The following is a 27,940-nucleotide window of genomic DNA, read 5'->3' as shown; positions in this document are numbered from 1 at the left end:
ACCCCCCCCATCATTATCCCCTCTCATTAATGGAAATCTCATATATACATATACACACACACACACACACGCGCGCACACACCACACATCACACATATATATATATATATATATATATATATATATATACACACACACACACACACACAACACACACACACACACACATATATATATATATATATATATATATATATATATACACACACCACACACACAGGTCTTCATTTTTTATATTGTCGCAAAATGTAGGTATATTATTGTCTGCTAAATGTGACTATAGAGTATGAAGATATTACAAGCATAAACATTATTTTCTTTAAAGCTAGCCAGAGGCAAGAAGTCCAGGGCAAAGCTGGTACAAGCTGGATGTACAAGGTCCCCAGCCCCACATCACACCCACCCACAACTAATCCGAACCACACAGGGCAGGGACTGAAACGCCACAGCCAACTGAGGCCCAGAGGCAGGAAAAGAGAAAGAGAAAGGAAAAGACAGAGAGGAAAAATAATAATAAACAAAAGACAACAAGAGTGGGGAGAGAGAGAAAAAAATAAATAAAAATAATCTTTTATAAGTATTTAATTAGGTTTGATATTAGCCATTGTTGCTACCTCCTCCTAACGCCCCTCCCCCAATCTTGTTTAGATATTGATGAAGATGTGTCATTGAGGATGGCTTCAGACAAAGAGGGTCAGCGGATTCATGATTGATGGAAGTTTATGAGATAACCAAGAGGGGTGTAATTCTATTGTATTATTTTGAGTGGAAGTTGACAGGTTTTCCATGGAGATGTACTCTATTAGTAAGTTTTTCCAAGATGTAATATGTATGGTGTTGCTTGATTTCCAGTTCATGAGCATAGTTTTCTTGGCGATAGTTAGAGCCACTAGGAGTAATTGACTATTTGTATTGTTTACATTGATTATGGATATGTCACCAGTTAGGTGAAATCTATGAAGTACTTTATACTGTATAAGTTGCAGGTTGGCATTTTTTGTCATGAAGTAGATATTTTTGCAGATTTGTGTCCAGAAGGCAGCATCAGGAGTAATAGATAAGTCTGATTCCCATTTAACATTTGGTAAACTTAATGTATTGTCTGATATTGATATCATTCTGTATATTTTGGAGAGTAGCTTTTTTGAGTTCGATATATTAATTAGCGCTGAGATTGGAGGGGAAAGGTCTAGGTTAATTGTCCTAGTGTCAATCTTTGATTGAATTGATGATTTGGTTTGTGAGTATTCCAAAAAACAATTACTCCCAATGCCGTATTTCTGGACCAAGTGGGAGAATGGTGCCAGGTTATTATTATGAAAGATATGCTGAAGTTGTGTGATGCCCTTTTCTGCCCATGTGCGTAAGTTGAGTGGCTTCTTGTTAGCTGTAAAATCTGGGTTATTCCAGATCGGGGTGTATTTAGATGGTGCAAGAGGAGTGTCTGTGATTTGATGAAATTTCCACCAGAAAATTCCATTGTGGAATAGTTTCTAAGATCTGCGTTTGCACATGAGTCATGTTGTGTCTGTGCATGTAGGGTGTTGTTGTGGTGCATGCCGGCGTCGAGCCCTGGCAGAGTATCGTGAGGCAAAACCTGTTCGGCTGGTTTTTCTTTGTGTCAAATACATTTTTTCCCTTTTTTTAAATTTTTGCTTGCAGAACTGACAGACATGTGCACCTGAAGATGAATGCACCCATCTCATGACATTTACTAAGCATTAGGGATGGTGGAAAAGTACCAAAATAAGTAATTAAAACAGAAATTAAGCCAGTATTGCATTTACATGTTTTTATTTTTAGTCTTTTCTGTTTAATGCCCTCATTCTTCTGATTAGTATCTGATGCAAGAGATTTGACTCTTTCCCCCAAATGTTTATTTATTTATTTTTTTCTCTTCTTGTTCTCCAGACTGGTTGTTAGTGGTGTTGGTGGTCCTGGGCTTCCTGCTGTTGTTGCTCCTGATTGGTATCTGCTGGTGTCAGTGTTGCCCTCACACCTGCTGCTGTTACGTTAGCTGCCCCTGCTGCCCGGAGCGCTGCTGCTGTCCCCGCGCATGTGAGTCCACACCGCCTTCACTTCCACTTCCCCTTTAGCCAGAAATGCCCTGTTTAGGAGGATCAAACTGAATGAAAAGGCAGTAAAAAAAAGTGGTCAGTGTTATTTTCATATTATATATTCTAGTGCAGTGTTTCTCAACCCTGGTCCTGAGCGCCCCCCAGCACTGCACATTTTGTATGTCTCCCGATTAACTAAGAAAGTTTAAACATGATTAAAGAGACAAGAGAACAGCCAGTAAAAAATAAGAACAAATACACCAATTACAAGCATAGATAAATACAACAGAATATGTTACAAATAAAATAAGGTTGGTAGTATTCAAATACAGAAATGTAATAATTAGGGAAAATAACACTGCATAGTGTTCACTGTATAAATTAAATATAGATTTTTTTATCACAGCTGTTTTGTTGTTTGATGATCATTAATGACAGCAGCAGTATTTATAGGCCGCTGTCCCTTTAAGACCTGATGCACGGATCCGATATAATGATACACATCACATCCGATTTTTCTCAGCTGTTTTCATTCACTTGAGACATAACTGACTGCGTTTACCTGAATGATTGTCGAGATGGGTATTTTGTCATAATTTTATGTGTATGTGTCTGTTCAGAGGATTCAGAAGAGGATTCAGTTCGGTGTTCGCGTGCCGTCTGAAACGCGTGTGCTTCATGTGTGCGCGGCTGTGCGTGTAGAGAACAGCGCGCGAGTAACGAATTGAGTTCCCTTTCGCCTTTTCTCTCTGGAATTGTTTCAAATTCGCTTGCTTGTGTAAATACGAACAAATTATAAATGTATACCCTATTATGGTTCAATTTTGCAATTAATCCACAGATCACATGCGCGCCGAATCGTGGGGCTTGGTCTGTACGGATCAACTACGATTAACCACTAATATATTCTATTATAGTTTTTATTAATATTTTGATTTAGCTTTTATTTTTTAATTTTCAGTTTTAATTTTAGTTAAATATTTAGTAATTTTGCTATTTGCTTTTGTCATTTTTATTAGTTTGTTACTATTATAATTATTTTTAGGTTTAATTTATTTTTGTTTTAGTTTTAGCTTTAGTTCAGTTTTAGTTTTTATTTACAGTTAGTAGTAAACTTTCTAATTTTTGTTTATTTAGTTTTTCATCTAAGATATTTAGATTTTATTTTATTTCAGCTTTAACAAAAGCTTTTTAATAGTTTTATTTATAGTTAACGATAATAACTCTGAACGTGGTAAAATGTGTTCCAGAAAAGTGTTGCAAAATTCCTTTTTGTGTGAATTGTTTTTAATAGGGCTTTCAGTTAATTAAAAAATATATAATCTACAGTAATTATTTACATGATATAATGATGAATTAATCAAACTAATTGTTAAAAATATTTAATGTATGAATATTTGCAAAGAAAAGCCTCCATATGTTAACATGGATTTAATTTGGCATTGTTGTTTTAAATTATTAGTTCTGCTAAATTAACATGTTAAATTAACTTCTTCACAGTGTATGAGGCTGGTAAAATGGTAAAGTCTGGCATCCCCGGTCAGTATGCACACACTGTCTACGCCCCAAGCATGTATGGCCAGCCAGCTTATGGAATTGGTGGAGCTGCGCCAGGCATACCCATGCTCCCTATGCCGGTGGGCATTGCTGGTCCTCCCTCCAATGGCTATGGCAGAGACTTTGACAGAGCCAGCTCAGGTAGACTCGTCCTCTCTTTTCCTTAAAAACAGCAGTTTAACAACATTGTTTTACTTCAATAAGTGTAATTGTTTGATCATTTGTTCGTCCTGCTCCAGTTGGTGCAGGATCTCAAGTGCCGCTCCTGCAAGACCACGATGGTGGAGGAAGTAAGTGAGAGATCTTCACTACGTCACTCACTATATCGATCCATCTATAACATTTTAAGTGACTTTATCCCTTTGAAGCCTTCTGTTTCACATCTAATGTTGGTGTTGTTTTTCAGCCCGTAGTGGATACCGTGTTCAGGCCGACCAAGATGGAAACCCAACTCGGGTGCTTTACTACATGGAGCGAGAGCTGGCCAACTGTGACCCTAGTCGCCCAGTGAACACTCCAGGCAAATACAGTCGTCGTTAGTTCTGGAGATGGGCACTATCTTTCACTCTGAGGGTTGGGTTATAACAAAGTGGTGCTTAATATGACTTGCGTAGGACATGTTCCTGGATCAAGATCCTCTGCTGGTTCCTGAACATTTAAATCAACCCATTTTTGACAGGATTAGGAATTCACAAACATGTCCTACTTGTGTGTGTAAAAGTCCACAGGCAATCTAAAGGAAACAAACTCTGTGTAAACTTTGTTTCCTGTAGATTCTCTGTTTTTCCAAGGTTGGGGGATGATTTGTAGGTGTTCAGTTTATTAAAACCTTTTTACTCTTTTGGTCTTATTCTGTTTTTCCCGTCTATCCTCCAGTGGATGGTATGAGCGAGGTGAGCTCACTTCACGATGGTCCAGACTCTCGAAATCGTGGTCGGGCCAGACCGCCTCAGCTTACCACGGTGTACGATGATGTGGACGGAAACATGAGCACCATCAGCAGCGTCTCTCAGCACATCCGACGGGATGAGCCCAGGTGGGGACCTGACAGTCGAGGACGTGCACGCTCCATGGAAAATTTGGACGATATCAGCCGCAATTTCGGAGACAGAGATGACTATCCGCCAGCACGCCGAGATGGTGGGGCTAGAGGCGGCAGAAGAGGGTTAGTGACTGAATCGTTTCGAATCATGCCAAATGAATGCATTAACTTGACAGTCCTTCTTAACCCATGACTTTCCTCTGTCCAGTTCGGATGACGAGTGGAGCAGCAGTGGACGAGGATACGACCCTGTCTTTGATGACCGTCGGCGCCGTGATTACTCTCCTGATGCTCGTCCTCGGCGTGGAGACTCCTTCCGTGAGGCTGGTTTTCAGGGCCAGCGCAGTCGTAGTCGTGATGACCTGATGGATCTGGAGCGTGATCATGGCCGTGGAGGTCGGGACGCATACGATGACAGCTTCCTGAGGGAAGCCATGGAAAAAAAGAAGCTGGGCGAGCAGCAGAGAGGCCGCAGCCGCGAGCGGCTCGACAGCGAGAGCGAACGTTCTGACCGCTACAGGGGGCCACACGGCGGACCGCCACCTCTGCCGCTCGCCCCGCCCTCCGGAAACCCTAATCGTCATGGAAACCATAGCAACTTACCACCTCCACCCCCTCCCTACACTGAGGACAGTGACAGTTTGCCATCGTCCAAGAAGAGCAACTTAAAAAAGGTAAGAGCCAGATTCAAAAGTGCTTATTAAAACTTATGTATTGTTTATTTCATTATTATTTTTTAGGTTGTTGTTGTATTGACAATGAACTCAAAACCACTTTTAAAGATCCAGCTAAATCCAGATGGCCTTGCTGGTGGTGTTAATGTTTCCTTAAACTAAACCTATTCAAAATAGTTTTTGTTTATGAAAATTAAAAATAAATGCTAATTCAAAATGTTATTAAATACTATAATAATATATAAATAATACTAAACTGGTTTATTAGTACCTGGCTGAGTTTAATTTTTATTTAAATTCATATTACAGTATAGTTCAATTGATCATTGTTGTGCAATAATCATGTATGTAATGTGTTTCAGAATAGTACAAAATGTGAAGTAATCTATATGTAAACAATATACAAGCAAATAACATATTGCGTATAAATTAATAAATACGAGTAAGAATGATGCAGAATAATAAAATATTCAAAAAGCAGGGTGGAGCAGTGATACTAGAAAGAAACTAGTATACAAAATGACAAGAAGGATATTCACAGCTGAATGGCAAGAACCAGCCATTTAGTTAGTTATTTAGTTAGCTATTTTATGTGCCTAGGTACAAAGTTCAGCAAGTCAGGAGTCAAGGGCCCTGCTGGGAAAAAAAAACGGGGACATGCTACCATGATTAAAACAAGCTTCCGTCTTTAGCTGAAACATTCTAAAAAGTAATGAAAGTAAAATTTTCTGGTCATTTTCCATGGCAAATTCAGGCTTTTTTTCTTTGTCAATGTTAAGTTAAGCTCAGCAGATAAGGATACAGTGCTTTAATGTTCAGTAATGTTATATTTTTATACTTATACAAAGTTCTGCTGTGTTTTCTTTGTCCAGAATGGAGCTGTGAGCAGAGAGAGTCTGGTGGTGTGACGCTCAGGTGAAAATGATGCGTGTGTGTGTGTGTGTGTGTGTGTGTGTGTGTGTGTGTGTGTGTGTGTGTGTGTGTGTATCAGTGATGCAGCTGTGTGTGTTTCCTCTGCCCTTTCATGTCACTTATATTTGTGTGTTTGTGTTTGGCTTGAATGCTGAGAAGATTTTTGGTTCATATTCAGATGTCTTAAATTATTATGGGATAATTGAAACATTTTTAACAGCAAGTACTCGAAAAATAAGACTGTTGTGCTGTGCATCAGCAGTTGTTTTTACTGTGCAAATATGTCTAGTTCTGTATTTTAATAGACTTTTAATAGGTGTTTATTTGTGTCTTGGAAAAACCTATGAACAATAGAGCCTTTCAAGTTTTCAGGTATTGGATTTTTTATTATTTTGATGTAACATAAAGAAGTGATATTTGTATGGACTGAAATTCTATTATTGTGCCTGTAGTCTGAGGCATCATGCAGTTTCTGCAAGTGGGTGATTGTATAATGTTGTATTTTTAATATTTGCACATTTACAAATGCAAGAACATGTATGAAATACCCGGGTGTGAACCTTTTTTTTTTAATGCTGTTTTTTTTTTTTTTTTTACTCTAATCTCACATTTGGTCATACAGTGGTTTATCATTTTTCTATTTATGTACAGTCCTGTAATGTCAATTTTCAATAAAGCTTTTCTATTGTATTTAGGTTTGTTGTCTTGTTAGGGATCATCAAGGTGACATACTTTGACATTTTCTTTTACATTGTTTGGTGTTTCTGGATTGTGACCACTAGATGGCAGTTTATTATCCATGTACAATAGTTTCAGGGAATGCCATACTGAATTTAAATGCATCTGAAAGCATTTTTTTTTAATTCGTTATCACTGAGCCAAGGTATTTTATTTCTATGTTTACACTATGAATATGCATTAAAATGTAACTTGTTCTGAAGTTAAAGTTCCTGTTTTTAGCAGCCAGTTTAGATGTCATTGGTCCTGTACATTGCTGTCTCTACAGACTAGAAGCCTACATTGTTTTTAACATGTATATAAAAGAGTGCTTTCTTTTAGGTGTTAGCACATCTAGTCTGTTATCATGTGCTGCCTGGTGGGTTTAACAGAAAAAAAGCATCTTTTCTAACCCAGATGGAGAAGGACCAACAACTGCCTCTGTCTCAGAGTGAGACGTACTTTCTGAAATCCAACGTTGGTGGCCTGCCAAGATCACAGCAGAGAGGTAGCCATCGAAGCTTTCATCCATCTGGTGTCTTAAAGCAGCCATTCCTTCAGATAGACAGGAAGTTAGGTGAGAGCTACTTAAGAAACAGCATCAGCAAAAGGGCAGCTGACCCCTACGGTTCAGACAGCTGTTTAAAAGCAGATCTGTTTGTACTTCGGTGGTCTTGTTAAAACATCTGAGTAATAAACGGTTTTCTCTTACAATTACATTGCAGGGTTGAGTGCAACACTACATGAGAAGCATATTCAAACCAACATGGACTTGAGGTATGTGAATAATTTTGCAAAACAGGCCAGAATAAATCATGAAGTGATCGTTTTTCCAGTTTCTCTTTGAAATACAGTAACATTTGTAGTGATTCAGTTTGCTGCAGTGGTGTTTTTCTGTGTAAAATCGAGGCATTACTAATCAGGGTGCTAATGTGAAACCACAATAACAATCATGTGTCAGTGGCACATGCCACCAGATAGAGAGTGGTGGCAGAGAGAGAGAGAGAGAGAGAGCGAGAGAGAGAGAGAGAGGCAGGGTGGGAGGGATTGAGATTCAATAGGAAAAGAGACTGGCATTGCTCTTGAGTTATCGGCATTCTCTCTGCTTGTTTACACACAAGACCGTCTCATAAGGTAAGTCTGATCTTTTTAAGCCAGCATCCATAAATGATATGCCAAGCACATATATGTGAGGTCAAGAAATGTTAGAATGTTTATTTGGCAGTTCACGATTTATAGTAAAAATTAAGTTTATATTTTTTTTAACTACCATTTTATTTTTATGAAATATTTTACTGCTTTATTTAATATTTATTGTTGTATTTTTTAAAGTAATTTATCAGATATTACAAAAAATATTTTAATATATGGAATTATTTTTATTCTCAAAATAATTATGTATCCAAACCAGTGAAATGCATTGAGATCTAATGTTTTGGTCATACAAAATGTTTTAGTCAATGCCTAAAATTATTTCATCTCTAAAGTAGGATTATAATGTTTCCCTGATTCTCTCTTGGCTACCTGCCAGTGAATCAAACCCCACTGTGGATGAATGCCCAATAGTTTTTGGAGATGTGAAGTGTGTTGTCATCTGGCATTTGCACTTGTCCAAGTGCACAATATTAACTGTATGACACATTACTCTCAGTGCTAGCTGCCTCATTTGCAATTTCTAGTGTGTTTGTGCACTGTAGTTCAGTTTAGTTAAATACAATTAATGAAGTTGTATTTCATGCATTATAGTGGATTGTAGTAGATTTCAAACTAAATGGTGTTTACTTTAAAGAAATACAGCCGAAGACAAACATATAGCAAAACAAAAATACGTTTGTTAGGGTTTTAAAATATCATAAAAAAAATCTTACTGTTCAAAATTAAGTACTCTCTGTGGCACTTGTTCATAATTAATGTGTTTCTTTACACCTGTGGTTACTCTGCTGCTAGAACTTCTCAAAGCCATTGAAAATGGGACCTTTTGGCTAAAAAATATGTATACTGCATTTATTTGCATATGTCATTTGGTTTGATATTTATTATCTCATGCAATGTCATCTTTAAGTGTGGCTTAAGAGTCCAAAAACATTTTAAGGTCACTAGGCTTATCCATAATGAGCATTATGAAAAATATTTCTGTCATGACAACTCTCGGAGGGATTGGCATGGTAATGTACATGACAATGTTAATGTATTTGGTCTTGGCGGAATAGATCTGCTACACTGCTGCTGCGGCAGAGCAAGTACCGAGACTTTCTGCTGCCAATACATCCACAACATGCTGCTGTGAGCATGTAAGAAATATTGCTGCTGCAAATATAACATGCATGAAATAACCCCCATATAGCATACATAAATCACCTCGTAGCAGATCTATACAGGTGGAGCTGGGGAAGGTGGAGGGTTTCTGAAGCAAGCTGCAACTGCTACGGCAAGCACTAGTCATATATTTGAATGTTGAGCAGCGAGCTCATTGGCTACCGATACAGGAGAGAACCAATCAGCTGTGCCATGTGATAATGATGTCATTAGGTCAGATTGAGTTAGACCTATCGGACTGCGCCATCTAGAGTTTCATGCCAGAACTCTGTAAATGGAATAATGTTGTAAAATGCATCTGTTTCTATTGATTTTAGGCCAGTCATGGTTGTTAGCGCACTGTTTTCCTGTATAAAGTTGTTCAAACAAGTTTGGAAGCAATGGTGATTATGATAATCTGGCAGTTACTCAACTGAATATATAGTCAATATTTCCTTTGATTTGAGTAAAAAATATTCCATTGAAACAGGCATCAGTGATAGTATGATATTATCTTTATCCACCATCCTCGTCTTTGTCGAACCGTTGTTTAGGTCTCTAATTCTGACCCTGTTTCAGACAGGAGTGATTAATTACCGTTAGAGTCACCCTGTTCCATGACTCCTTGTGTCCCATTCTTTTCTACCTTTCCGTTGTGTCACAAACCATCTATATTGTCCGTCTCCCCAAAGAGAATAGCAGGACAATGGATCCTTTTTTTCCCAGCGCTGAGTGCCCTCACCCCATATCTACGGCAAGGCAAGAGCTCAGGCCTCCAGGCACGCTGACCTCATGGCTCGAACCAGAGGCCTGCTGTGGGCCGGTGTGTGTGTGTGTGACTGGTATATTGTAGTGTGATCATAGATGCAGCAGTAATGTTGAAAAGCCTGACTCATGTGGGCTTAAGACCCTGTTGGGGAGGTTAGGGGCAGTGGGATGTATTTGAACTCCTTTAAAACTTAATAATTGGTCAATACAGTTGCGGATTGGTCAATAGAGTATTCCAGTTGTGTTATACAAAATTTTTTTTTTTTTTGGCCTAGATTACTGTGTGTGTGTCTGTCTGTCTATCTATCTGTACACTCGCACATACATACAGTACATACATACATACATATTTAATGCATTTTAGATGCATACAGTGCATACATACATACATTTTCCATTCTGCTACATTACTGTTCTATTGGTTTTCTATGTAAACACACGCTAGATGGACATGTTTGACCATTGTGCTCATGTCTTGTGCATAACAGGGTAACAAGGGTTTAAGTTAAAATAAGTTAACATAACACATCTCAAGGCCTTGCAATTTTTCCCATTCCACTGCCCACATTTCACGTTTTTCAAGGCAAAAACCTGTTCTGTGTGAATGGCCCCATTAATAACATTAAATGTATATTAGGTTTGCTTGACATTAACTTTATATATATATCTTTAATGAAATTTGTAGGCAATTAGCAGACCCCTTTTGAAGACCACTTTTCTGGCTTAAGAATGTTGTTTGCTTAAAAATTATTTTGTAGTAACGTCATTGTGCGTTGTGTTTATATCTGCCCCAAAATGAAAATTCTGCCATCATTTATTCAGCCATGTCATTCCAAACTTGTATGACTTTCTTTCTTCCGTGGAACACAAAAGAAGATATTTTGACGAATGTTGGTAACCAAACAGTTTTGGGTCCCATTGACTTCCACAGTATTTTTTGTCCAACTGTTCGGATACCAACATGCTTCAAAATATATTTTTTGTGTACCACAGAAGAAAGAAATGTATTCAGATTTGAAACATCATGAGGATGAGTAAATGATGCCAGAATGTTTATTTTTGGGTGAACTATCCCTTTAATCTCAAGGATCCTCATGTATGTTAGTGCTTAATTATGACTGTAACATTCACAAGAGAAAGGCAGTGAAATGGAAAGTGTGAATGGGTGATTGTGATTTTTTTAGACAATTAGCTGTGCGCATCTACTTCCCTGTGTTGTGTTGTGTGGTGTCAGGCTCCAGCCTGGCCGTTCTGTTCTCTCCCGGGACGGCCTGAACAATAGCCACTATGCACAGAAGCACAAGGGCCAGGAGTGTGTGTGTGGTGTTTGTCGAGGCGTTGGAGCATTTACGTCTATACTGATTTACTTATTTCTCTGGTGCAGAGTGTTGTAACTGGAATAACTGGAACAGTGTGTTTTCATCAAGACAGTTGGACACAATGCTGTTTACTAAATTATTTTAAGTTTGGAAATGACAACCTGACAGGCTTAAACGTATTTTAGTTAGTGATTAAAAGCCCCTCAGTTGTGTTTGAGTTTGTGTTATGTTAGATGTCACTTCAATTACTTTTGGTGATGATAGGTTAGTGTTCTGTGGCCACACATTCCTAAAAACCAAGGTTCCTGTTAGAAACAAAAAGTTTGTGGAAGCCAGATCGCATAATAATCTTTTTATTTTCTAGTTCTTTAGAAAAACCATCTATGCACTGGTGCACTAAAGAACTTAGAAGGCAATATGTTGATTAAAAGAACTTGAATGTGATCTCAAGAATGTCCAAGGAACTATCTTTAAAGGTTCTGCAGAGGTTCTCCAAAGGCCTCACTGCTTATCAAGAGCCATTTTTGCTTTATAGGGTTCCTTACTTATATATTGTTTTCGAGATGGGATGTTCTTGATGTTACATTTAAAAGATAATTTAAAGGTTTTAAGGTACATTACATGTATTCAATGTTCTTCAGATCAAAATATTGATTTCTGGGTTCTCTTTAGAACTCTCTCTTTCTTGGGTTCTCCAAAGAAACTTCCAGTAAAGAGTTCTTAAAAAGACTCGTTTTTTTCTTAGTGTGAATAAAATTTTAACAATCTGAAGAACTTTTTTTCCACTTTAAAGAACCTTAGGTGCTATGGAAATGTTTCATGGATGTTAAAGGTTCTTCATTGAACCATACATGCCAATGAAGTACCTAAACTATGATAAAGTTCTTTGTTCTTCTGTAACATTAGGCTTACAATCTCTCTTAAAAATAAAGGTACTAAAAGGGGGGGTTTGCAATGATGCCATAGAAGAACCATTTTTGTTTCCCAAAGAACCTCTCAGTAAACGGTTCTTAAAAAGAACAATTTTTTCTTAGCGTGAAGACCATTTTAAAAATCTAAAGAACTGTTTTTTGTTGTTGCTGTTTTTTTACTAAAAAGAACCTTTTGTGCAATGGAGAGGTTCATGGATGTTAAAGGTTCTTTATGAAACCATAGATGGCAATAAAAAAACTTTATTTTTATAGTTCTTTGATTAACAATGTGTTTCAAAGAACGACTTTCTGTCACAGGAACACTCTCCAAGCAGCTCTCTAGTTTAAATGCTTGCATTCCTCTCATATTATCCAGTGTAAACGATGCATATTGTGTGGGGGCATTTTCATTCTCTGTTGCATTGACCTAGGCTGTGCTGCCACATCCATGTGCTTTCGGCCAGGAGGAACAGTGCACTGCATTGTGGGTTGAGCAGAGTGGGTGTCCGTTTATGAATGGCCTGAGTGGATGGAACAGTGCTCCCTGCTCTGAGCCTTTGACATTTTCACATAGAATGGAGGAGTTGAAAGGAGGAGAGAAACGAGCCCACCTCCACTTCCTTCTCCCCCCGTCCAGCCCGCCCCGCCTGGAGCATGGTACAGAAGGTAGCAAGAGAGGCCTCCATCCCATCCGAATGTGTGCGTGTCATTGAGTGCTTGTCATGCTACGGTTTTTCTCTGCTGATTAATTCTTGATTTGAGCCGAGAAGGTTTTGACTGGTGAGTCTTATTGCATCTTAGATCATTTTAGGTGATTTTTAATGACTTTTTATCATTATCAATTATGTTAGATGTTACTATATTGTTTTTGGGGGGGGTATTTCAAATGTTTTGCTGCACAGATGAGTTTATAAGAGTATATTGGATATATAACAAAAATAGAGATCGTAGTAAATCGACTAGTAAATTGAGGCTGATCGTGGCTGTTTACGATTAGATTCTCAGGTTGTCATGAGAATAACATAAAAATGTGATGATTAGAGAGAATTGCTCAGGTACAGAAGGAGAGGGAAAGATAGTTCAGTCATGCATGGTTACATGTTTCATGCTGTGCCTGCCAATCACCTCAATCACTCACTTGAACAAGGTAGTAGGGCTTCATCACATCCCACTTTAGGTTAGCAGCAGAGTGATGTAGGATTTGTTCCAGATTACTCATAAACATACTTTGCCATAGAACAACAGCTTTTGTTGTGAAGAATCTAAGATAATTTTCAAAAAGTATTAAATATATTTTTCAAGGTAACAAGCATTTTTCATAAATATAATGAACTATTAATTCAATTTTCTTTCTTTTAATAAGCATTTTTTCATGAGGAATCTAAGGATCCTCAAATGCAAACTGTGTGTTTTGCTTCAAGAGAGCAACCACACATTTGTGTTGTGTTTTACTTCCTTTCTTTTTGATTCATTTATTCTTCATTCATTCATTTATTCTAAATTTATAATCATTTATCATTTAATCATTTTATTATTCCATTTAATCATATAATCATTAAACCATTTATGTACCCATTTCATTGATTTATTCATTGATTCTTTTTTTTAATTATTTTTCTATTGATGTTTAGTCTTATGATGTGTGGTTTTAAGGGATATTTGTCTTCACGAGCCAGAGATAAGAGAATGTCTCCATTTCAAGGTTTTTACCGTCATGGGATATTGGTGTGAAGCAGTAATTTTCCATTGCTATTGTTTGTGGTTATATCACTATAATAACACTTCCTGGAATTGTGCTGGTCAGACAAATGACCCCCAATGGTTATGAAATAATGACCATGTCAAGTAGTTCAAAATGCTCCCACAGCCATTGTCTGCAGAAAAGAAAAAAAGCCTGTTGCATTGTTTCATGCCCCATAATCAAGGAAAAATATCTAATAATCTAAAAAAAATCTATTTCATAGAGTCCTAAATGCTCTCTATCCCATAGATGTTCTTATTGTTGAACAGATTTTCTGGGTAGCAATATATTTGTTCTGGACTTTTTTGTAAATTGAAGCATTACAATGCTGCATGACATGCATGTAAAATTTGGCACTGGGAATCAAAAATTATTTTAAAAATGAGGAGTAACTTCAGTTGATTAGCATGGATTTTCCCCAAAGAGGGTGGGATGGCCTAGCCTACTAAATTGGATCTGAGCCTCTGTCTTCACAGTCTGAAACATGGACAGGAAGCTGCTATGTAGTGAAGGTAGACTACTGAGACTGCCATCTGCCCCATGCCTGTGGAATATTTATCTATAAAGCACAATTGCTATGTTCATATATCTATGAACATATCTAAGAGTACATCCAATTTTATTTACTTTTATTATCCAGTAATGTTGACTATATTTTTATTTTTAATTTCATGTTATAAAAAATAAAATGTAATTATTATTTTATTATGTTATAATTGTAGATATACAATATATATTAAATATATACAAATAAGCAGTGTGATATGGCTGTATATCAGCATGGCTGTGATTCGGCCGTAGTTAATCACAATGTGCTGATATAAAGCCATATCGCATGGCTACGAGCGTGGTATTGCGTTTATACAACAGTTCGACAGCGAGTGTGTAAATAGAAAAGAGTCAACAACGGAGTGTCTTTCTCTTTTGTCTTTTGTGCAGAACTATATATATAAAAGCAATATCACACAAGTAGCAGTGTGATATGGCTGTATATCAGCATGGCTGTGATTCGGCCGTAGTTAATCACAATGTGCTGATATAAAGCCATATCGCATGGCTACGAGCGTGGTATTGCGTTTATACAACAGTTCGACAGCGAGTGTGTAAATAGAAAAGAGTCAACAACGGAGTGTCTTTAAAAACTCTCTTTTGTGCAGAACTACTTCCTTCCGCCACAGATTCAAATCTCAGTGACAGTTTAACATCTGAGCCCAATCCTCTGTTACTAATTCGAAAACGTCACGTTAGAACTAGTAACGCAGGAACGTTGAGTTGCTTAATTAAAAGCCTTTTGTGTTACTGCATTAGAAGCTCACTGGAAAAATTACTAAAAAATAACCTTGATTACAACCCTGTTTCAGTCTCTTTCAATATAGTCTTTACTGCTGACTCACTCATTAAAAGTCTTTGTCGCCATCTAATGGTGGAATAATGTAACTAAAATCACCATCACAAACACACACTGTTTCTCAATACCAAATACATTTATTAAACATTACTATTATTTATATAAAATATTACTTTTGAATAAATAATATTTGATAAACAACAACAACAGCCATCATAAAAGTTGCTAGGCAATTCAGTAATTCAAAAGGCAACGCTCGATATACAGCATTAAAGTTATATAAAATATAACGTTGTGAGACTTTGCCCTCAGCCAAAACTATTTGCTCTGGAACAAATAATAGATTAATGAGACTTTAAGATTTAGGTAAGTTTAAGAGACTATAAGTTTACCTGTTAGATTTACCCAAAACGAATTATATCTCATGTTTAACCACTATAGAGACATCAGAGCCTCAAAGCATCAAATTCTAGAAGATCTGGCCGAGGTGAGGCTGCTCTCGGCGGGGTCATGAGCGCTGAATAGCCGCTGACGCCCTGGAGCTCACATCTCCGAAAACGTTGAAGCAAATGTTCAAATATACGTTATCTTTATTAACAAACCGCATTTGATGTCTAAACAACTACATTCTCAACTAAAAAACTACATTCTGTGACACAAAAACAGTATTATTTATAAAATTATAGTGGATTTGGGTGTCCGCCATGACACTCATGAGTGATACAAACGGTTCTGTTATCAATAGAATATCGCACTGCTGGAAAAGGCTCTCAGCCAAACAGATTCGAGGACCAAAAAGAACTGTTGTGTACATATATGTGTGTGTGTGTGTGTGTGTGTGTGTGTTTATAGACACACATATACATAACATTTAAAAATAACAAAACAATAAAAATATGTATACGTTCACATATTTTTATACGTTCATAAACTTCAATAGAGAGTCTTCCCATTTTTTGAATTTTGTGGATGGCAGCTCTTCTGACTGATTCAGGTAAACTTAATAACACAACAGGATATTGTTGCAAGCAGTGGACATTTTGGCAATTAGCATCCCCCGTCCTGGCAGCATTCTTGTGGGTCCCAGTTGTGGGTAGGCTGCTTCATGAAATTTTACACATACCCGGATCGGATCATTTTGAATCTGACTCATCGATGGATTGCTTCTCACTTTAGCCATTTATCCATTATTGCCCTGCTAATCTATGAGCTGCGTGAGCTCTGTTCTGAGGTTTGACGACATGTGGGTTTATTAATTTTCCCAAAGTTGTTACTCCATACTGAAATGATCTCCTGGTGATGATGCTGATAGTTTTATCTTAGTATGTTGTGTGTTTTGACTCACAGGCATGTGTAATCCCTCCCACCGAAATTATGCAAGCTACTGAGAATATGCCCTACTAAGTGCACATTCATAAACACTCTCAGTCATACTCGCTTATACAGCAAACAGTGTGGTAGGGCCAGCAGTCGTGTTTTTACCACCATCTGCTCCTCTGGTAAATTTAGAGGGTGCCCAGGCTTATGGACGCAGGGCGCGTCACAGGCTGACAGCAAAGCATGCTGTGAACAGACCTGTTCTGAAGAGATCTATAGCGCAAGGTGCCCGTCTATACAGAACCTGTTAAAGACTTGAGTGATGTCTAAAGGTGCAGTCCGTAATTTTTCTTCATTTAAAATAAGTTTATTACACTCAATTATGTTAATTATCTCAATTATACATAAATAAATGCATAAAAAGTTTAAATTTTTGAGTTTAAAACTAAATTGAAATCTTTTTTTCTTACTTTGGCTTTTTAAACCTTGTATATTAAAATGTTATTGTTCTTATTGATATTATCTTTTATCATTGTTTTTATCTAATTTGTACAGCACTATGGTCAACTGTTGTTATGTTTATCGGTGCTTAATAAATACATGAATGAATGACATACATGACTAAAGACTCCAATAAATATCATATCAGTGGTCCAGTAAAAAGTGTTATATTTTGCATACAGCATCTTGCCTCATGGGGGCGGCCATTGTGGCCATTCAACGGTCACATGACCTGCTCCTGAATACTACTACTTACTTCGCTTCTGTAACCTACCTGTTATTGGACTCTTTTGGTTGTGAAGAAAATAATCAGCAAATTGCTCATTCTATATAGTGACATTAGAAAAGATTTGCTTTTGTGCAGTGCTACAGCCACACCATTAGGTGTCAGTTTTCGTTTTATATTAGGCTATATTCATATTTTCAGTATGAAAAATGCTTACTTAAGTTATACTTACTTCACTTGCATTTTTCTGTTTATATGCAGATTTCAGTATTTTTTGACCTGTGAAAATAAGAAATTATTATTATTATTTACCTTTTTATATTTTACAGTACAAAAGTAATTATTATTTATATTAATATTTATTAAAGTAATATATTTTTATTTATTGGTTTGATTACAAAATAACAATATTTTATTATTATTAAGTATTATTATTAAATACATTACAATGGTAATATATTGCTTTACTGTTTTAATTTTTATAATTTTATGAAATTGTATTATTATTATCATTAATAATCATTTTTATTATTATTATTTATTAAATACTTTTTTATTTTACATTACAATAGTAATATATTTCTTTATTGATTTGTTTCATTTTTATAATTAAATCATTAAATCATTTTAAAATAAATAGTAGTAGTAGTAGTAGTAGTAATGTTGTTGTTATATAGTCATACTAAATAGGGAAAAATACAGGTTTTTGTCCTTTTTTTGTAGTTGTCTTTAGCTGCATTGGTCGATAGCTGTTTCTGACACCCACTTGTATTTCAAGCAGCCCATTGGAAGTACAAGACAGCACATCTTAGTTCCAGTACCGCATGGTTTTGGATAAACAAACTGCTCTTTAATATTAAACAGATTTCTCACTCACTCACACGCAGACACTCGAACACAAACTTTTCATTGAGTGAGGGATGCAGTAGCATAGAAAGATCATTTAGCAGCTTTACTGATGTAAGATGCACATCGCAATTTGAGTGTGCTGGCATGTGCTACACTATTCATGTGTGTGTGTGTTTAAATGGGGAGGTGGCGCTTTACAGTGTGTGTGTTGTGGCGTGTGTGTGTGTGGGGTGCTGTGGCATGTTGTACGTCTTGATGCCACACAGGCTCCCTGTTGTGCATTCGTTCCTCATGGCCCCTTCCATAAACTATGGGAGTCACTGTGGCAACTGTCCAATATATATATTATTGTGATTTAAACTAAATAATACCGATATGCAAAATATTGCTAAACAACTGAAATAAAATAAAATGGCCAAAAAAATATCAAAGACATCCACTGATTTATTGTTTTGAAAAAAGTCTGTTATGCTCACCAAGCCTGCATTTATTTGATCAAAAATACAGTAAAAATGTGAAATATTATTACAATTTAAAATAACTGTTTTCTATTTGAATATAATTTAAAATGTAATTTATTTCTGTGATGGCAAAGCTGAATTTTCAGCAGTCATTATTCCAGTCTTTGGTGTCACACTTCGGAAATCATTCTAATATGCTGATATGGTGTATAAAAAAAAACATTTCTTATTATTATCTATGTTGAAAACAATTGTGCTGCCTAATATTTTTTTCAGGATTATTTGATTAATATAAAGTAAAAAAAAAAACAGCATTTATTTGAAAAGGGAAATCTTTTGTAACATTATTTATATTTTTACTGGTCATTTTTGGTCGATTAATGTGTCCTTGCTGAACAAAAGCCTAACTGACTGTGAGTTTGCTAAACCAATGACTATTCGTTAACAAATCTATTGGCCTACTGTATGTGACGTCAATTCAGCAAGCTATTACATTTTAATGAAAGTTTACAGACTTTGGAATAACATACACTGATGAATCATTCATAATAAGACAAGGAATGTGCATTAAGAAATAAATAGGGTTCATTATGATTTCATGCCGAGTTAAAATGAACCACATTGGAGAAAAAAATAATATTTTACAGATTTAGCTCATAAGGTGGTTCATGCGAAGATGAAACCAGTCCAAACTCATTCACAACAGTATCATCGGACCAATATCAGAAATGTACCCAAAAACCATGAGGAACAGTGTTACCCAGACAGGCTGGAATGAGAGGGTTTGACCAGGGTAGAAAGGAGAGATGTCATGGAGAGGAATGCACGATGTGGGCTAGAGAAGAAGAATGCACTGAGGGAAATGTCTGCATATTCAAGGCTGCCCACGGCTGTAATGTGGTGTGCTTATAACTAAAAGTTCATGTTTCCATGTCTTTATTGTTTTATGCTGTTTGTGCCATACTTCCCTTGACTTCATGTATCTCAGCCTTGTGTATGTGTCATGTTCTGATTGGTTGTTTTAGTCATGTGTCTTGTTTCCCATTGGTTTGTTCTTGTCATGTGACCCTCTTGTTTCCTATAAGTAGCCATCATGTTGCCATTGTCTGTCGTCGTGTATTGAATGTATTTATCCTGCTGTTGGTGAGTCTAGTCTGTTCATGTCAAGTCTGTTCATGCCTCGTCAAGTCAAGTCTGTTCATGTCAAGTCAAGTCTCGGATTATTGTTTGGATGTTTGGATCACACTGTAAATAAACTGCACTTGGGTTCTTCACTTCAACTCGCCTTCAGTGGATGATTCATTACAACGGCACACATTTGCCCAGCTTATAGCTAAAAGTCTCTATCCTCTCCTCTCCCTATCTGTCTATCTCCGTCACCCTCCCTCTTTGTCTTTTTCCCCCCATTCCTGTACCTCTGAGAAAGGACGAAGAGCAGGAGGACTTTGAAGAACCAGAAGGAGCCGAGAGACCAGTTCTTCCCCTTCAGGAGAGCCCAAGAGTGGAATCTGGATCTGGTATGAGGCAAGTATCCTGGATGGTCCAAGGCTTGTTTGTGGAGTATGAATGGTCCGTTTGTTTGGCTTGGGAATTGCTTCATCCTTTCTAACGCGGTCTGCCAGGGGTTTCGGTTCCAAGGAACAGCAGTTTGCTGCCTCTTAGATCTTGTGTGATGGGCATATAAATTAGTTCTGTTTTTCTGGAACAGCTGGTGTCATAATTATTCGGTTATGATTAACAAGAATAAAAAGGCTGCTAGGGATGTTTGTTTAATGAGCCATTTCCGGAAGGCTTCAATTGTTACAATATGCACTGCAAAATATTGCCAGGATTGATAAGATTCAACAGTCATTATAAGAAAATACTGTATATTTTTGTGAAATATTTCTGAAATAAGAACATATTTTACATAAAGAAAATTGTAAGACTATTGTGTTGCAGTATTACAGTATTTTCCATATTTTATTTGAGTTGTTTTACTGTATTTGTTTCTGTCATAGCACAAAAATACTGTAAAAAGCGTATTGCATTGAATATTTGGATAATAAGTGTTAGTAAGTAGTTGTTTTTTGTTTTAAGTCACCATTATGGTGACTAGTCTTGAACATTATTCAGGCCTATTATGAATTAATTTACTTTTAATTAACTGGTTGCATTGTAGTTATTTACGCTTACAATTATTTAGCCTACTCACCTTCATGCTGTTACAAACCTGTATAACTTTCTTTTTTCTGTGGGAAAAAAAAGACATTTTAAAGAATAGGCTATATTGTCCATGCAATGAAAGTCAGTGGTGACCAAAACATTGTATGGACTTTTTTTTTTCTTTCTTTCTTTTTTTTTTTTTTTAAATGAGGGTAAGAAAATGATAACAGAATTTATTTAGAAGGTGACATATCCTATTAAATCTTATCATAACTTGCAGTCAACAATATATGTGGTAAATTGCGTGAAACAGTAATATAATATTTTATAGCCTACATAAGAAAGGAGGCGGGGTACCACCATAGACAATTATTATTTGATTAAAATAAACTACTACTGAAAAAATAGCCTACTGCTACCTGTATGTATCTATATATAGCCTACTGTAAATTTAAACTACAATTGTGTGGGGGGGCATTTTTTCGACAACCTATAAAAGTTAGATTAACAGTCCTCTGTAATTTCGTAAAATTCATTCGTTCAATAACTGCATCAAACCTTGAGCTATCAGGGGAATCTTCTAATATAATAATCTTGGAGATTTCAAGAACAATCCATTTATCAGCCACCATCTGTAGTCCCCGTCTGCTCTGAAGTCTTGAGGAGATGTTTAAGCGCACACGCCGCTGACAAGCGCTCGTGAATGAAGTCAACAGAGGCAGCTGCATATGCCGTGAGCGTGGATGAATGTTCTGTGGATGATGTGTCATATCATGAACAGTGCTGCCTGTATGTGCGCCAAACACGCAAGGGTTGACGTCGTACACTCATAATGAGCAATTCTCCTCTCCCACACACTGCGGCCCTGTACGGCGTGCGTGAGTCGAGAGTGTGTCTGTGTGGGTTAAGAGAGCTAATGTTGCTTCTTGATACTGATGTAATTTCTTTGTTGATGTTTTAAGACAAAACAGAAGAGAAGCTGAGTTGATGTGCTGTGAGAGAACGCCCCCTTGTTTGTGAGGGAAGAACAGCAGCGGCTAGTTCACCGTTGGAGAGGGAGTTGGTTGTGGTTCAGCACACTCTGCCAGCAGTTCAAGGTATTGCCTGAAAGGTTGCCTAAAACAAATACAAACAGACATTTTAGAAGTGTCCAAAACTATCAAATATATAATACATATGAGAAGTAGTAGTGAAGTCTTTCCCTCTCTCTCTCTCTCTCTTAGTTTTTAATGAACCATATCTAAAATAATACAAAATAAAATCTATTCGCCTAATTCTGACTATCACAACCCAAGGGGCTTAGATTATCATAGAATTCTACAGAAACATATCTAGGTCACATTTCACCCTAAAATAAAATAAAAAGGAATGAACAATTATATTTTGCCTAAACAGTTGTTGGACCTTTCTTTCTTCCTTTCTTTTTCTTTCTTTCTCTCTCTCTCTCTCTCTCTCTCTCTCTCTCTTTTGTAATATGTGTATATCTGTATATTGGCATATTTTGTTTTTATCATTATTATTATTATTCTATTCTTGTAAAATTAACACATTATAGAAAAAAAAAATGAATAAAAAGTTTTTTTATTATTAAATAAGCAGAAATTAAAGACAGTACAATGAATATTTATAATCTGAGTCCTAAAAATAGGCTTCATTTTCTTTGATAAATAAAAAAATTAATCTTATTTTTTCCTCTTGATTCTGGGGTGAAATATGACCAAAACAAGAAGTTAAATCTTGTGAATGGGTTAAAAAAAAAATAAAAAAAAATATATATATATATATATATGGGCAACACAAGTTTTAACAGTCACCCTTTTCTCCATATCTGTTCTGTCTTATAAGTGATAAAAACACCAAAGAAAAATAATGAAGTAAACTTTTTACGTTTTCTTCATAATCATTTTTTAGAGTGAAACTACAAAAATAAGAGAACAAGCCGTTAGTAGAGACTGTTTGTCTTGCTGATGCATGTGCTGGTTTTGTAACAGAGGTCTATGGTCCAGAGTTAAACTGAGACCATGAAGGGCTTGGAGCTGCTGCTGTTGCCTCTGCTGCTTATCCTGAAAGGTGAGAACTTATTCTGAATTGAACATGCTGTTACTATGGTTCCTTTGGGTAATGCTGAGGTACTATTGTACATGTTCAATAACATGATATCACTATAGTACACATCCAAGAGACATGGTGATATAATGGCGTTGTTTTAATAATTAAATTACCTGCGCTCTTCTCACTTTCTCTGAACAGATGTAAGTGCTCAGTGGAATGTGTGGATGCCCAGAGATATTTCAGCTATGACAAACTCCTGTGTGGTTATACCCTGTTCATTCACATACCCCTCTGGCATCAGGCCTTACAGAGGGGTCCATGGGATCTGGTATTTCGGCCACCCCTACCCCCAGCTTTTCCCCCCAGTGGTGTATAAGTCACGCACAGATATTGTTCACGAAAGTTACAAGGGACGGACCAAGCTCCTTGGTGACTTGACACAAAAAAACTGCACCCTGCTGATAAATAATGTTGGCGTGGAACATTCTGGGAGGTATTACTTCAGGGCAGACCTGGGTGGCGCAAACATCTACACTTATCCTGACTTCACAAAACTACAGGTGTTGGGTAAGGCCATTTAAAAAAAATATTTTTTGATGTGTCTCCCAGTGATAACATCTAAAAATCCTTAAAACATCCAAAAATAATACAAAAAAGAAAATTCTGTCATCATATACTCACCCTCTTGTTGTTCCAAAACAGTATGACTTTCTTTCATCTGTGATACTAAAAAGAAGATATTTTGAAAAATGTCTCAGTGTTGTTGTAGTCAACTCGACTTTCACTGTATGAACTAAACAGTTACAACATTCTTCAGAATATCTTATTTTGTGTTCCACAGAAGAAAGTAATAAAGGTATAGAATGACAAGAGATGATGACGGTTTTGGTCATTTAAAAAAATTTTTGGGTGAACCCAAAATTTTTGGGTGAACAATTTTTTTTTCTTTTCTTTAGATGTTTATTTACCTGAAAATTAGTCTAAAAAACATGTTAAGAATATAATTTTTTGCAGTCTGGTTATGGAAACATTTTTGGTCTAGCATTTGAAGTCAACATGAAACGGCATTTTCAGCCACAACTAATTTATTTTCATAATAAAATGTATTTCTGGATCAAACAGCATATTTAATATGTAGGGTGGGACTTTGGATTATGAAAAATGGGTGTTCTATAGAAAAATGGAGCCAGACCTGAAAGCAAGTTTGACTCAGTAAGACTAAAAATGCATATTAAGAAAGTAAAAAATGTCTATTTGAACTTCATATTAACTTTAAATGTCTCTTTCTCCTATAGATCAGCCCAACATCGATGTTCCAGAGGAGATTATTAGTGACCAAAGCCTGGATTTGACCTGTTATGTCCCAGACAATTGTCCAGACATGAGTCCACAGATCCACTGGATGTACACAGACTACCTGCCCAACCCTCTTTTCACCCCTGACAATGTTGAGGACAGCAACACTGCGGTACTGTCCAGCACCCTCACCTTCACACCCAAACCCATGCACAATGGCCAGCTGCTGGGCTGCCGGGTACACTACGAAAACACCACCTTTGTCTATGAACGCCTCATTTCACTGGACATCAAGTGTGAGTTCCACCAAATCACTATTTTATTTGATCAAAAATGCATAATTTTTACAGAGACAATATGTACTGACTTATCCTCTTATCTGTAGACGCCCCTCGAACTGTGTGGGTGAATGTGTCTCAAGAGGTCATGGAGGGAAGCTCGGTGGTCCTGCACTGTGATGTGGACAGTAATCCAACCCCCACAATAACCTGGTTTTTTGGAGACACAGAGCTGATGTCGGAAGTTGCTTCAAACTCTTCGCTGCCTCTGGACAACCTAACCCCAGAGGAGGAAGGTGTCTATACCTGCGTTGGTGACAATGGCTATGGCAGCATGAACACATCCATGTACCTGGCAGTAAATTGTAAGAAAAACTCCATGAACTCTTGTGCATTGCAATATAAACCACTTAAAGTTACTGCAAGCAATTTTTTAGAGAATAGGGGGTGTGTTTGGACCCTAATGGCTATAGTTTTTTTTTGTTGCATTTTTTGATTCAGTTTTGTGTAAATATGTTGTATGTATGGCAGCATAAGCAGTATGCTAGTATTCCATTATCCATTCTGAACATTCTCATTTCTTCATTCTTATTTCTTTTCTCTCAAACTGGAAGATCCTCCACGGGAGCCTTGGATCAATGAATCTCTAACGGTGTTGGAGGGATCTTCAGTTGCTCTACAATGCACCAGCAAAGGTAACCCAATGCCCACGCTGACCTGGCTGAAGGATGGGGAACTGGTGGGCACTATCACAGCAGAGGAGGGGTCTGTGCTTGAGCTGCACGAAGTCACACCTCAGGCCCACGGAGTCTACCGCTGTCTAGCTGAGAATGAACATGGACGGGCCAGCAACTCACTTAACATTACAGTAGAATGTAAGTCAATGTAAAAGTTTGACCAGTGGAGACACTGAGCTAGTAGTCCGTGATTATGCTCAGGGACAGTTTATGGAGACGTTTTCTCAAAAGAAAAGTTGTTTTTTGTTTTTTTGTGTTCAGCTTGGGTGAAGTCTTATGATCGCAAGATAAGCATAGATCACATGTGTCAAACTCCGGTTCTGGAGGGCCACTGTCCTGCAGAGTGTAGCTCCAACCAGCTCCAAAACACCTGCCTGAAAGTTTCTAGTAATCCTGAAGACCTTGATTAGCTGGTTCAGGTGTGTTTAATTAGGGTTAGACGGTGGCCCTCCAGGAATTGAATTTTTACACCCTTGTCATAGATGAGTGTAAAACAAGTGAAGGATAGATGCCAGTGTTGTGGTACTCATGTCTGGACAAGACCAGACTGGGACTCAAGTCCATCTCAAATCCAAGACCATATTTTCTATGACTAATCGGGACCAGCTCATTGGAATCCAAGTGCAGGTTGAGTCCAAATGCTCCTCAAAAATTAGATTGGAAATGAGACAGACTTGAGTCTCATGAAATGGACTTGAGTTGTAGTAGTGCTACAACACTGATAGATGTGCTTTTTGTCTATTTCTGCTCAATTTTCCCAGTTGCCCCTGTCCTCGTTGACGACTCTAAATGCACTATAGTCCGTGAGGGCGTTCAGTGTGTCTGTATTGCCTCGGGAAACCCTGAGCCTGTGATTGAATTCTACCTGCCTGACCTCAACATCACCATCAACAACTCCAACAACCCATTTAACTACCACACATACTCAGATGGGTACACGTCCACGGGCATCATCAAGCTCCAGGACAAGGGTGAAAGGGGGAACAATGGTGATACCGCTGTCCATGTGCACTGCAGCATCAGCAACATGTATGGCTCCGAGACCATCCGTTTGGAACTGCAGCAAGAAAGTAAGTAGACCTTTACTGAAACCACTTGTGCAACCGTTCATATGATTTTGAGGTATCATCAATGAACCCTATGCACTCTTTCAGAAAAGTTCATGATGGCCGTCATAGTGGGGACTATTGGAGGTGTGGCGGTAATCGCCTTCATCATTGCAGCTGTGAGATACGTTGGTCAGAATAATAAAAAGTGAGTATCCTTCACAAGTAAGACTGGGAGAAGAACATTTAGGTGGAGTTTGTGGGTTGGGACTGGGGTTTGTAGGTATCAAAACACCCAAGCCTAGTCATCCATGTTCAGTTTTGTTTTTTTGTTTTTTTTTTGGCATTTGGTTTTCAAGCCATAACCCACTCACAGATGATCCAATTTGATTGCTTTGCAAGATGGTAAACATGCCACATTGTGCACAAAATTGCAGACTAACAAATCTATTGCAGGTTCAATTGCCCCATGCCATTGCTTTTCAGCCTCAAAACCACTGAGCTCTGCAGCAAACACCCTGCTCCTATCTCATTTTGCAAGAAAAAATAAAACGTCCCATTGGAAATCAAATCGAAACACTCCCAAACTTGACACTGTGGCACAATGCCAGTTTTATTTAAGGGGTTGCAATGATCCCCTTGTGTTAAAATGGATGCCCAGGCTTAAAGGAATAGTTTGAACTAAACATTTAAATTCTGTTTATTTACTCACCGTGTGGTTTTCTTTCTTTTTAAGGAACACAAGCAAAAATATTTTGCTGAATGTCCATGTAGTTCTTTTCCATACAATGTAAATGAACAAGGTCTGTTAACCTCTGAAAGAGATAAAAAGATATTACATAAAAATTTTCACAGAAAAAGTTAAAATTAAAAATTTAACCAAGAAATTAAAATTAAAAAGGATTCACAATAATATTCATTGGTTTTTGCATGTCCTGGGCCCGATAATCATTTAAATCAATTGAAGCATATCATTTTTTGAAGGTCGACCCCAGTCTCCATTCATTGAATGGAAAAGAGCAGCTAAGACATTCTGCAAAATGTCTTGGTTTGTGTTCCACTGAAGAACGTCAGTCATACAGGTTTGCAATGTCATGAGACTGAGTAAAAATGACAGAAGTTTGATTTTTGGATCAACTATCCCTTTAAAGTGTTGCCGCAAGCCAGTTAGTTTACAGTATGGTTGAGTGTGAGACAGAGTCTGATTCTCTGACTCCACCCCCAGAGAGAATGGTAACCCTGGGCAGGACGTGGGATCTAAAGTGGAGAATCCCTCAATGTTCTACAGCGCAGTCAAGAAGGACAAACAGAGTCTCAGGAAAAAAGTGGTGAGATATTATAATAATGAATAAATCACCTACACAGTATATACAGTACTTGCACTCTCAGTGATAATACAAAACAAAAGCGTACACACCGTACAATAAAATAATCAACATTCTGTGTTTTTTTTATCATGCATATCTGTGGCAAATTATATTATATACTGGCTCTTCTCTAGTTGTAATTAGCTTTCCACACTTAGCCTTAGCATTAAAACAATCAGGAACCAAATATTAAAGGGGTCATGATGTTGCTAAAAAGAACATTATGTTGTGTATTTGGTGTAATGCAATGCGTTTATGCGGTTTAAGGTAAAAAAACCACATTATTTTCCACATACTGTACATTATTGTTTCTCCTCTATGCCC

At 37.2% G+C, this 27,940-nt stretch overlaps 2 protein-coding genes across 6 annotated transcripts in view; both read left to right on the top strand.

Moving 5' to 3' along the window:
- LOC107683161 (lipolysis-stimulated lipoprotein receptor-like) overlaps positions 1–6,313 on the top strand; it is a 15,616-nt gene extending 9,303 nt beyond the window's left edge. For 2 of the 4 annotated variants that reach the window (XM_016479258.1, XM_016479245.1), the window contains 7 exons: positions 1,912–2,058; positions 3,558–3,755; positions 3,854–3,904; positions 4,021–4,134; positions 4,491–4,779; positions 4,865–5,330; positions 6,203–6,313. In XM_016479258.1, coding sequence (XP_016334744.1) covers positions 1,912–2,058; positions 3,558–3,755; positions 3,854–3,904; positions 4,021–4,134; positions 4,491–4,779; positions 4,865–5,330; positions 6,203–6,238 — 1,301 coding nt within the window. In that variant the 3' untranslated portion in view covers positions 6,239–6,313. Of the gene's footprint in view, positions 1–1,911; positions 2,059–3,557; positions 3,756–3,853; positions 3,905–4,020; positions 4,150–4,490; positions 4,780–4,864; positions 5,331–6,202 lie in introns of all 4 variants that reach the window. The other 2 variants (XM_016479252.1, XM_016479238.1) reach the window with 1 other exon arrangement.
- Positions 6,314–21,803: 15,490 nt separating this feature from the next.
- LOC107683144 (myelin-associated glycoprotein-like) overlaps positions 21,804–27,940 on the top strand; it is a 13,739-nt gene continuing 7,602 nt past the window's right edge. The window contains exons 1-9 of one of the 2 annotated variants that reach the window (XM_016479226.1): positions 21,804–21,937; positions 22,832–22,910; positions 23,091–23,459; positions 24,188–24,484; positions 24,574–24,831; positions 25,081–25,341; positions 25,965–26,273; positions 26,358–26,457; positions 27,475–27,618. In XM_016479226.1, coding sequence (XP_016334712.1) covers positions 22,862–22,910; positions 23,091–23,459; positions 24,188–24,484; positions 24,574–24,831; positions 25,081–25,341; positions 25,965–26,273; positions 26,358–26,457; positions 27,475–27,601 — 1,770 coding nt within the window. In that variant the 5' untranslated portion in view covers positions 21,804–21,937; positions 22,832–22,861 and the 3' untranslated portion in view covers positions 27,602–27,618. Of the gene's footprint in view, positions 21,938–22,831; positions 22,911–23,090; positions 23,460–24,187; positions 24,485–24,573; positions 24,832–25,080; positions 25,342–25,964; positions 26,274–26,357; positions 26,458–27,474; positions 27,619–27,940 lie in introns of those variants that run through there. The other variant, XM_016479230.1, reaches the window with a different exon arrangement.

This window comes from Sinocyclocheilus anshuiensis, unplaced genomic scaffold, assembly GCF_001515605.1.
Source record: "Sinocyclocheilus anshuiensis isolate Anshui unplaced genomic scaffold, SAMN03320099.WGS_v1.1 scaffold1170, whole genome shotgun sequence".
NCBI lineage: Eukaryota > Metazoa > Chordata > Actinopteri > Cypriniformes > Cyprinidae > Sinocyclocheilus > Sinocyclocheilus anshuiensis.
Note: the sequence above shows the minus strand (reverse complement) of the source record. Positions and strands in the feature narration are given on the sequence as shown.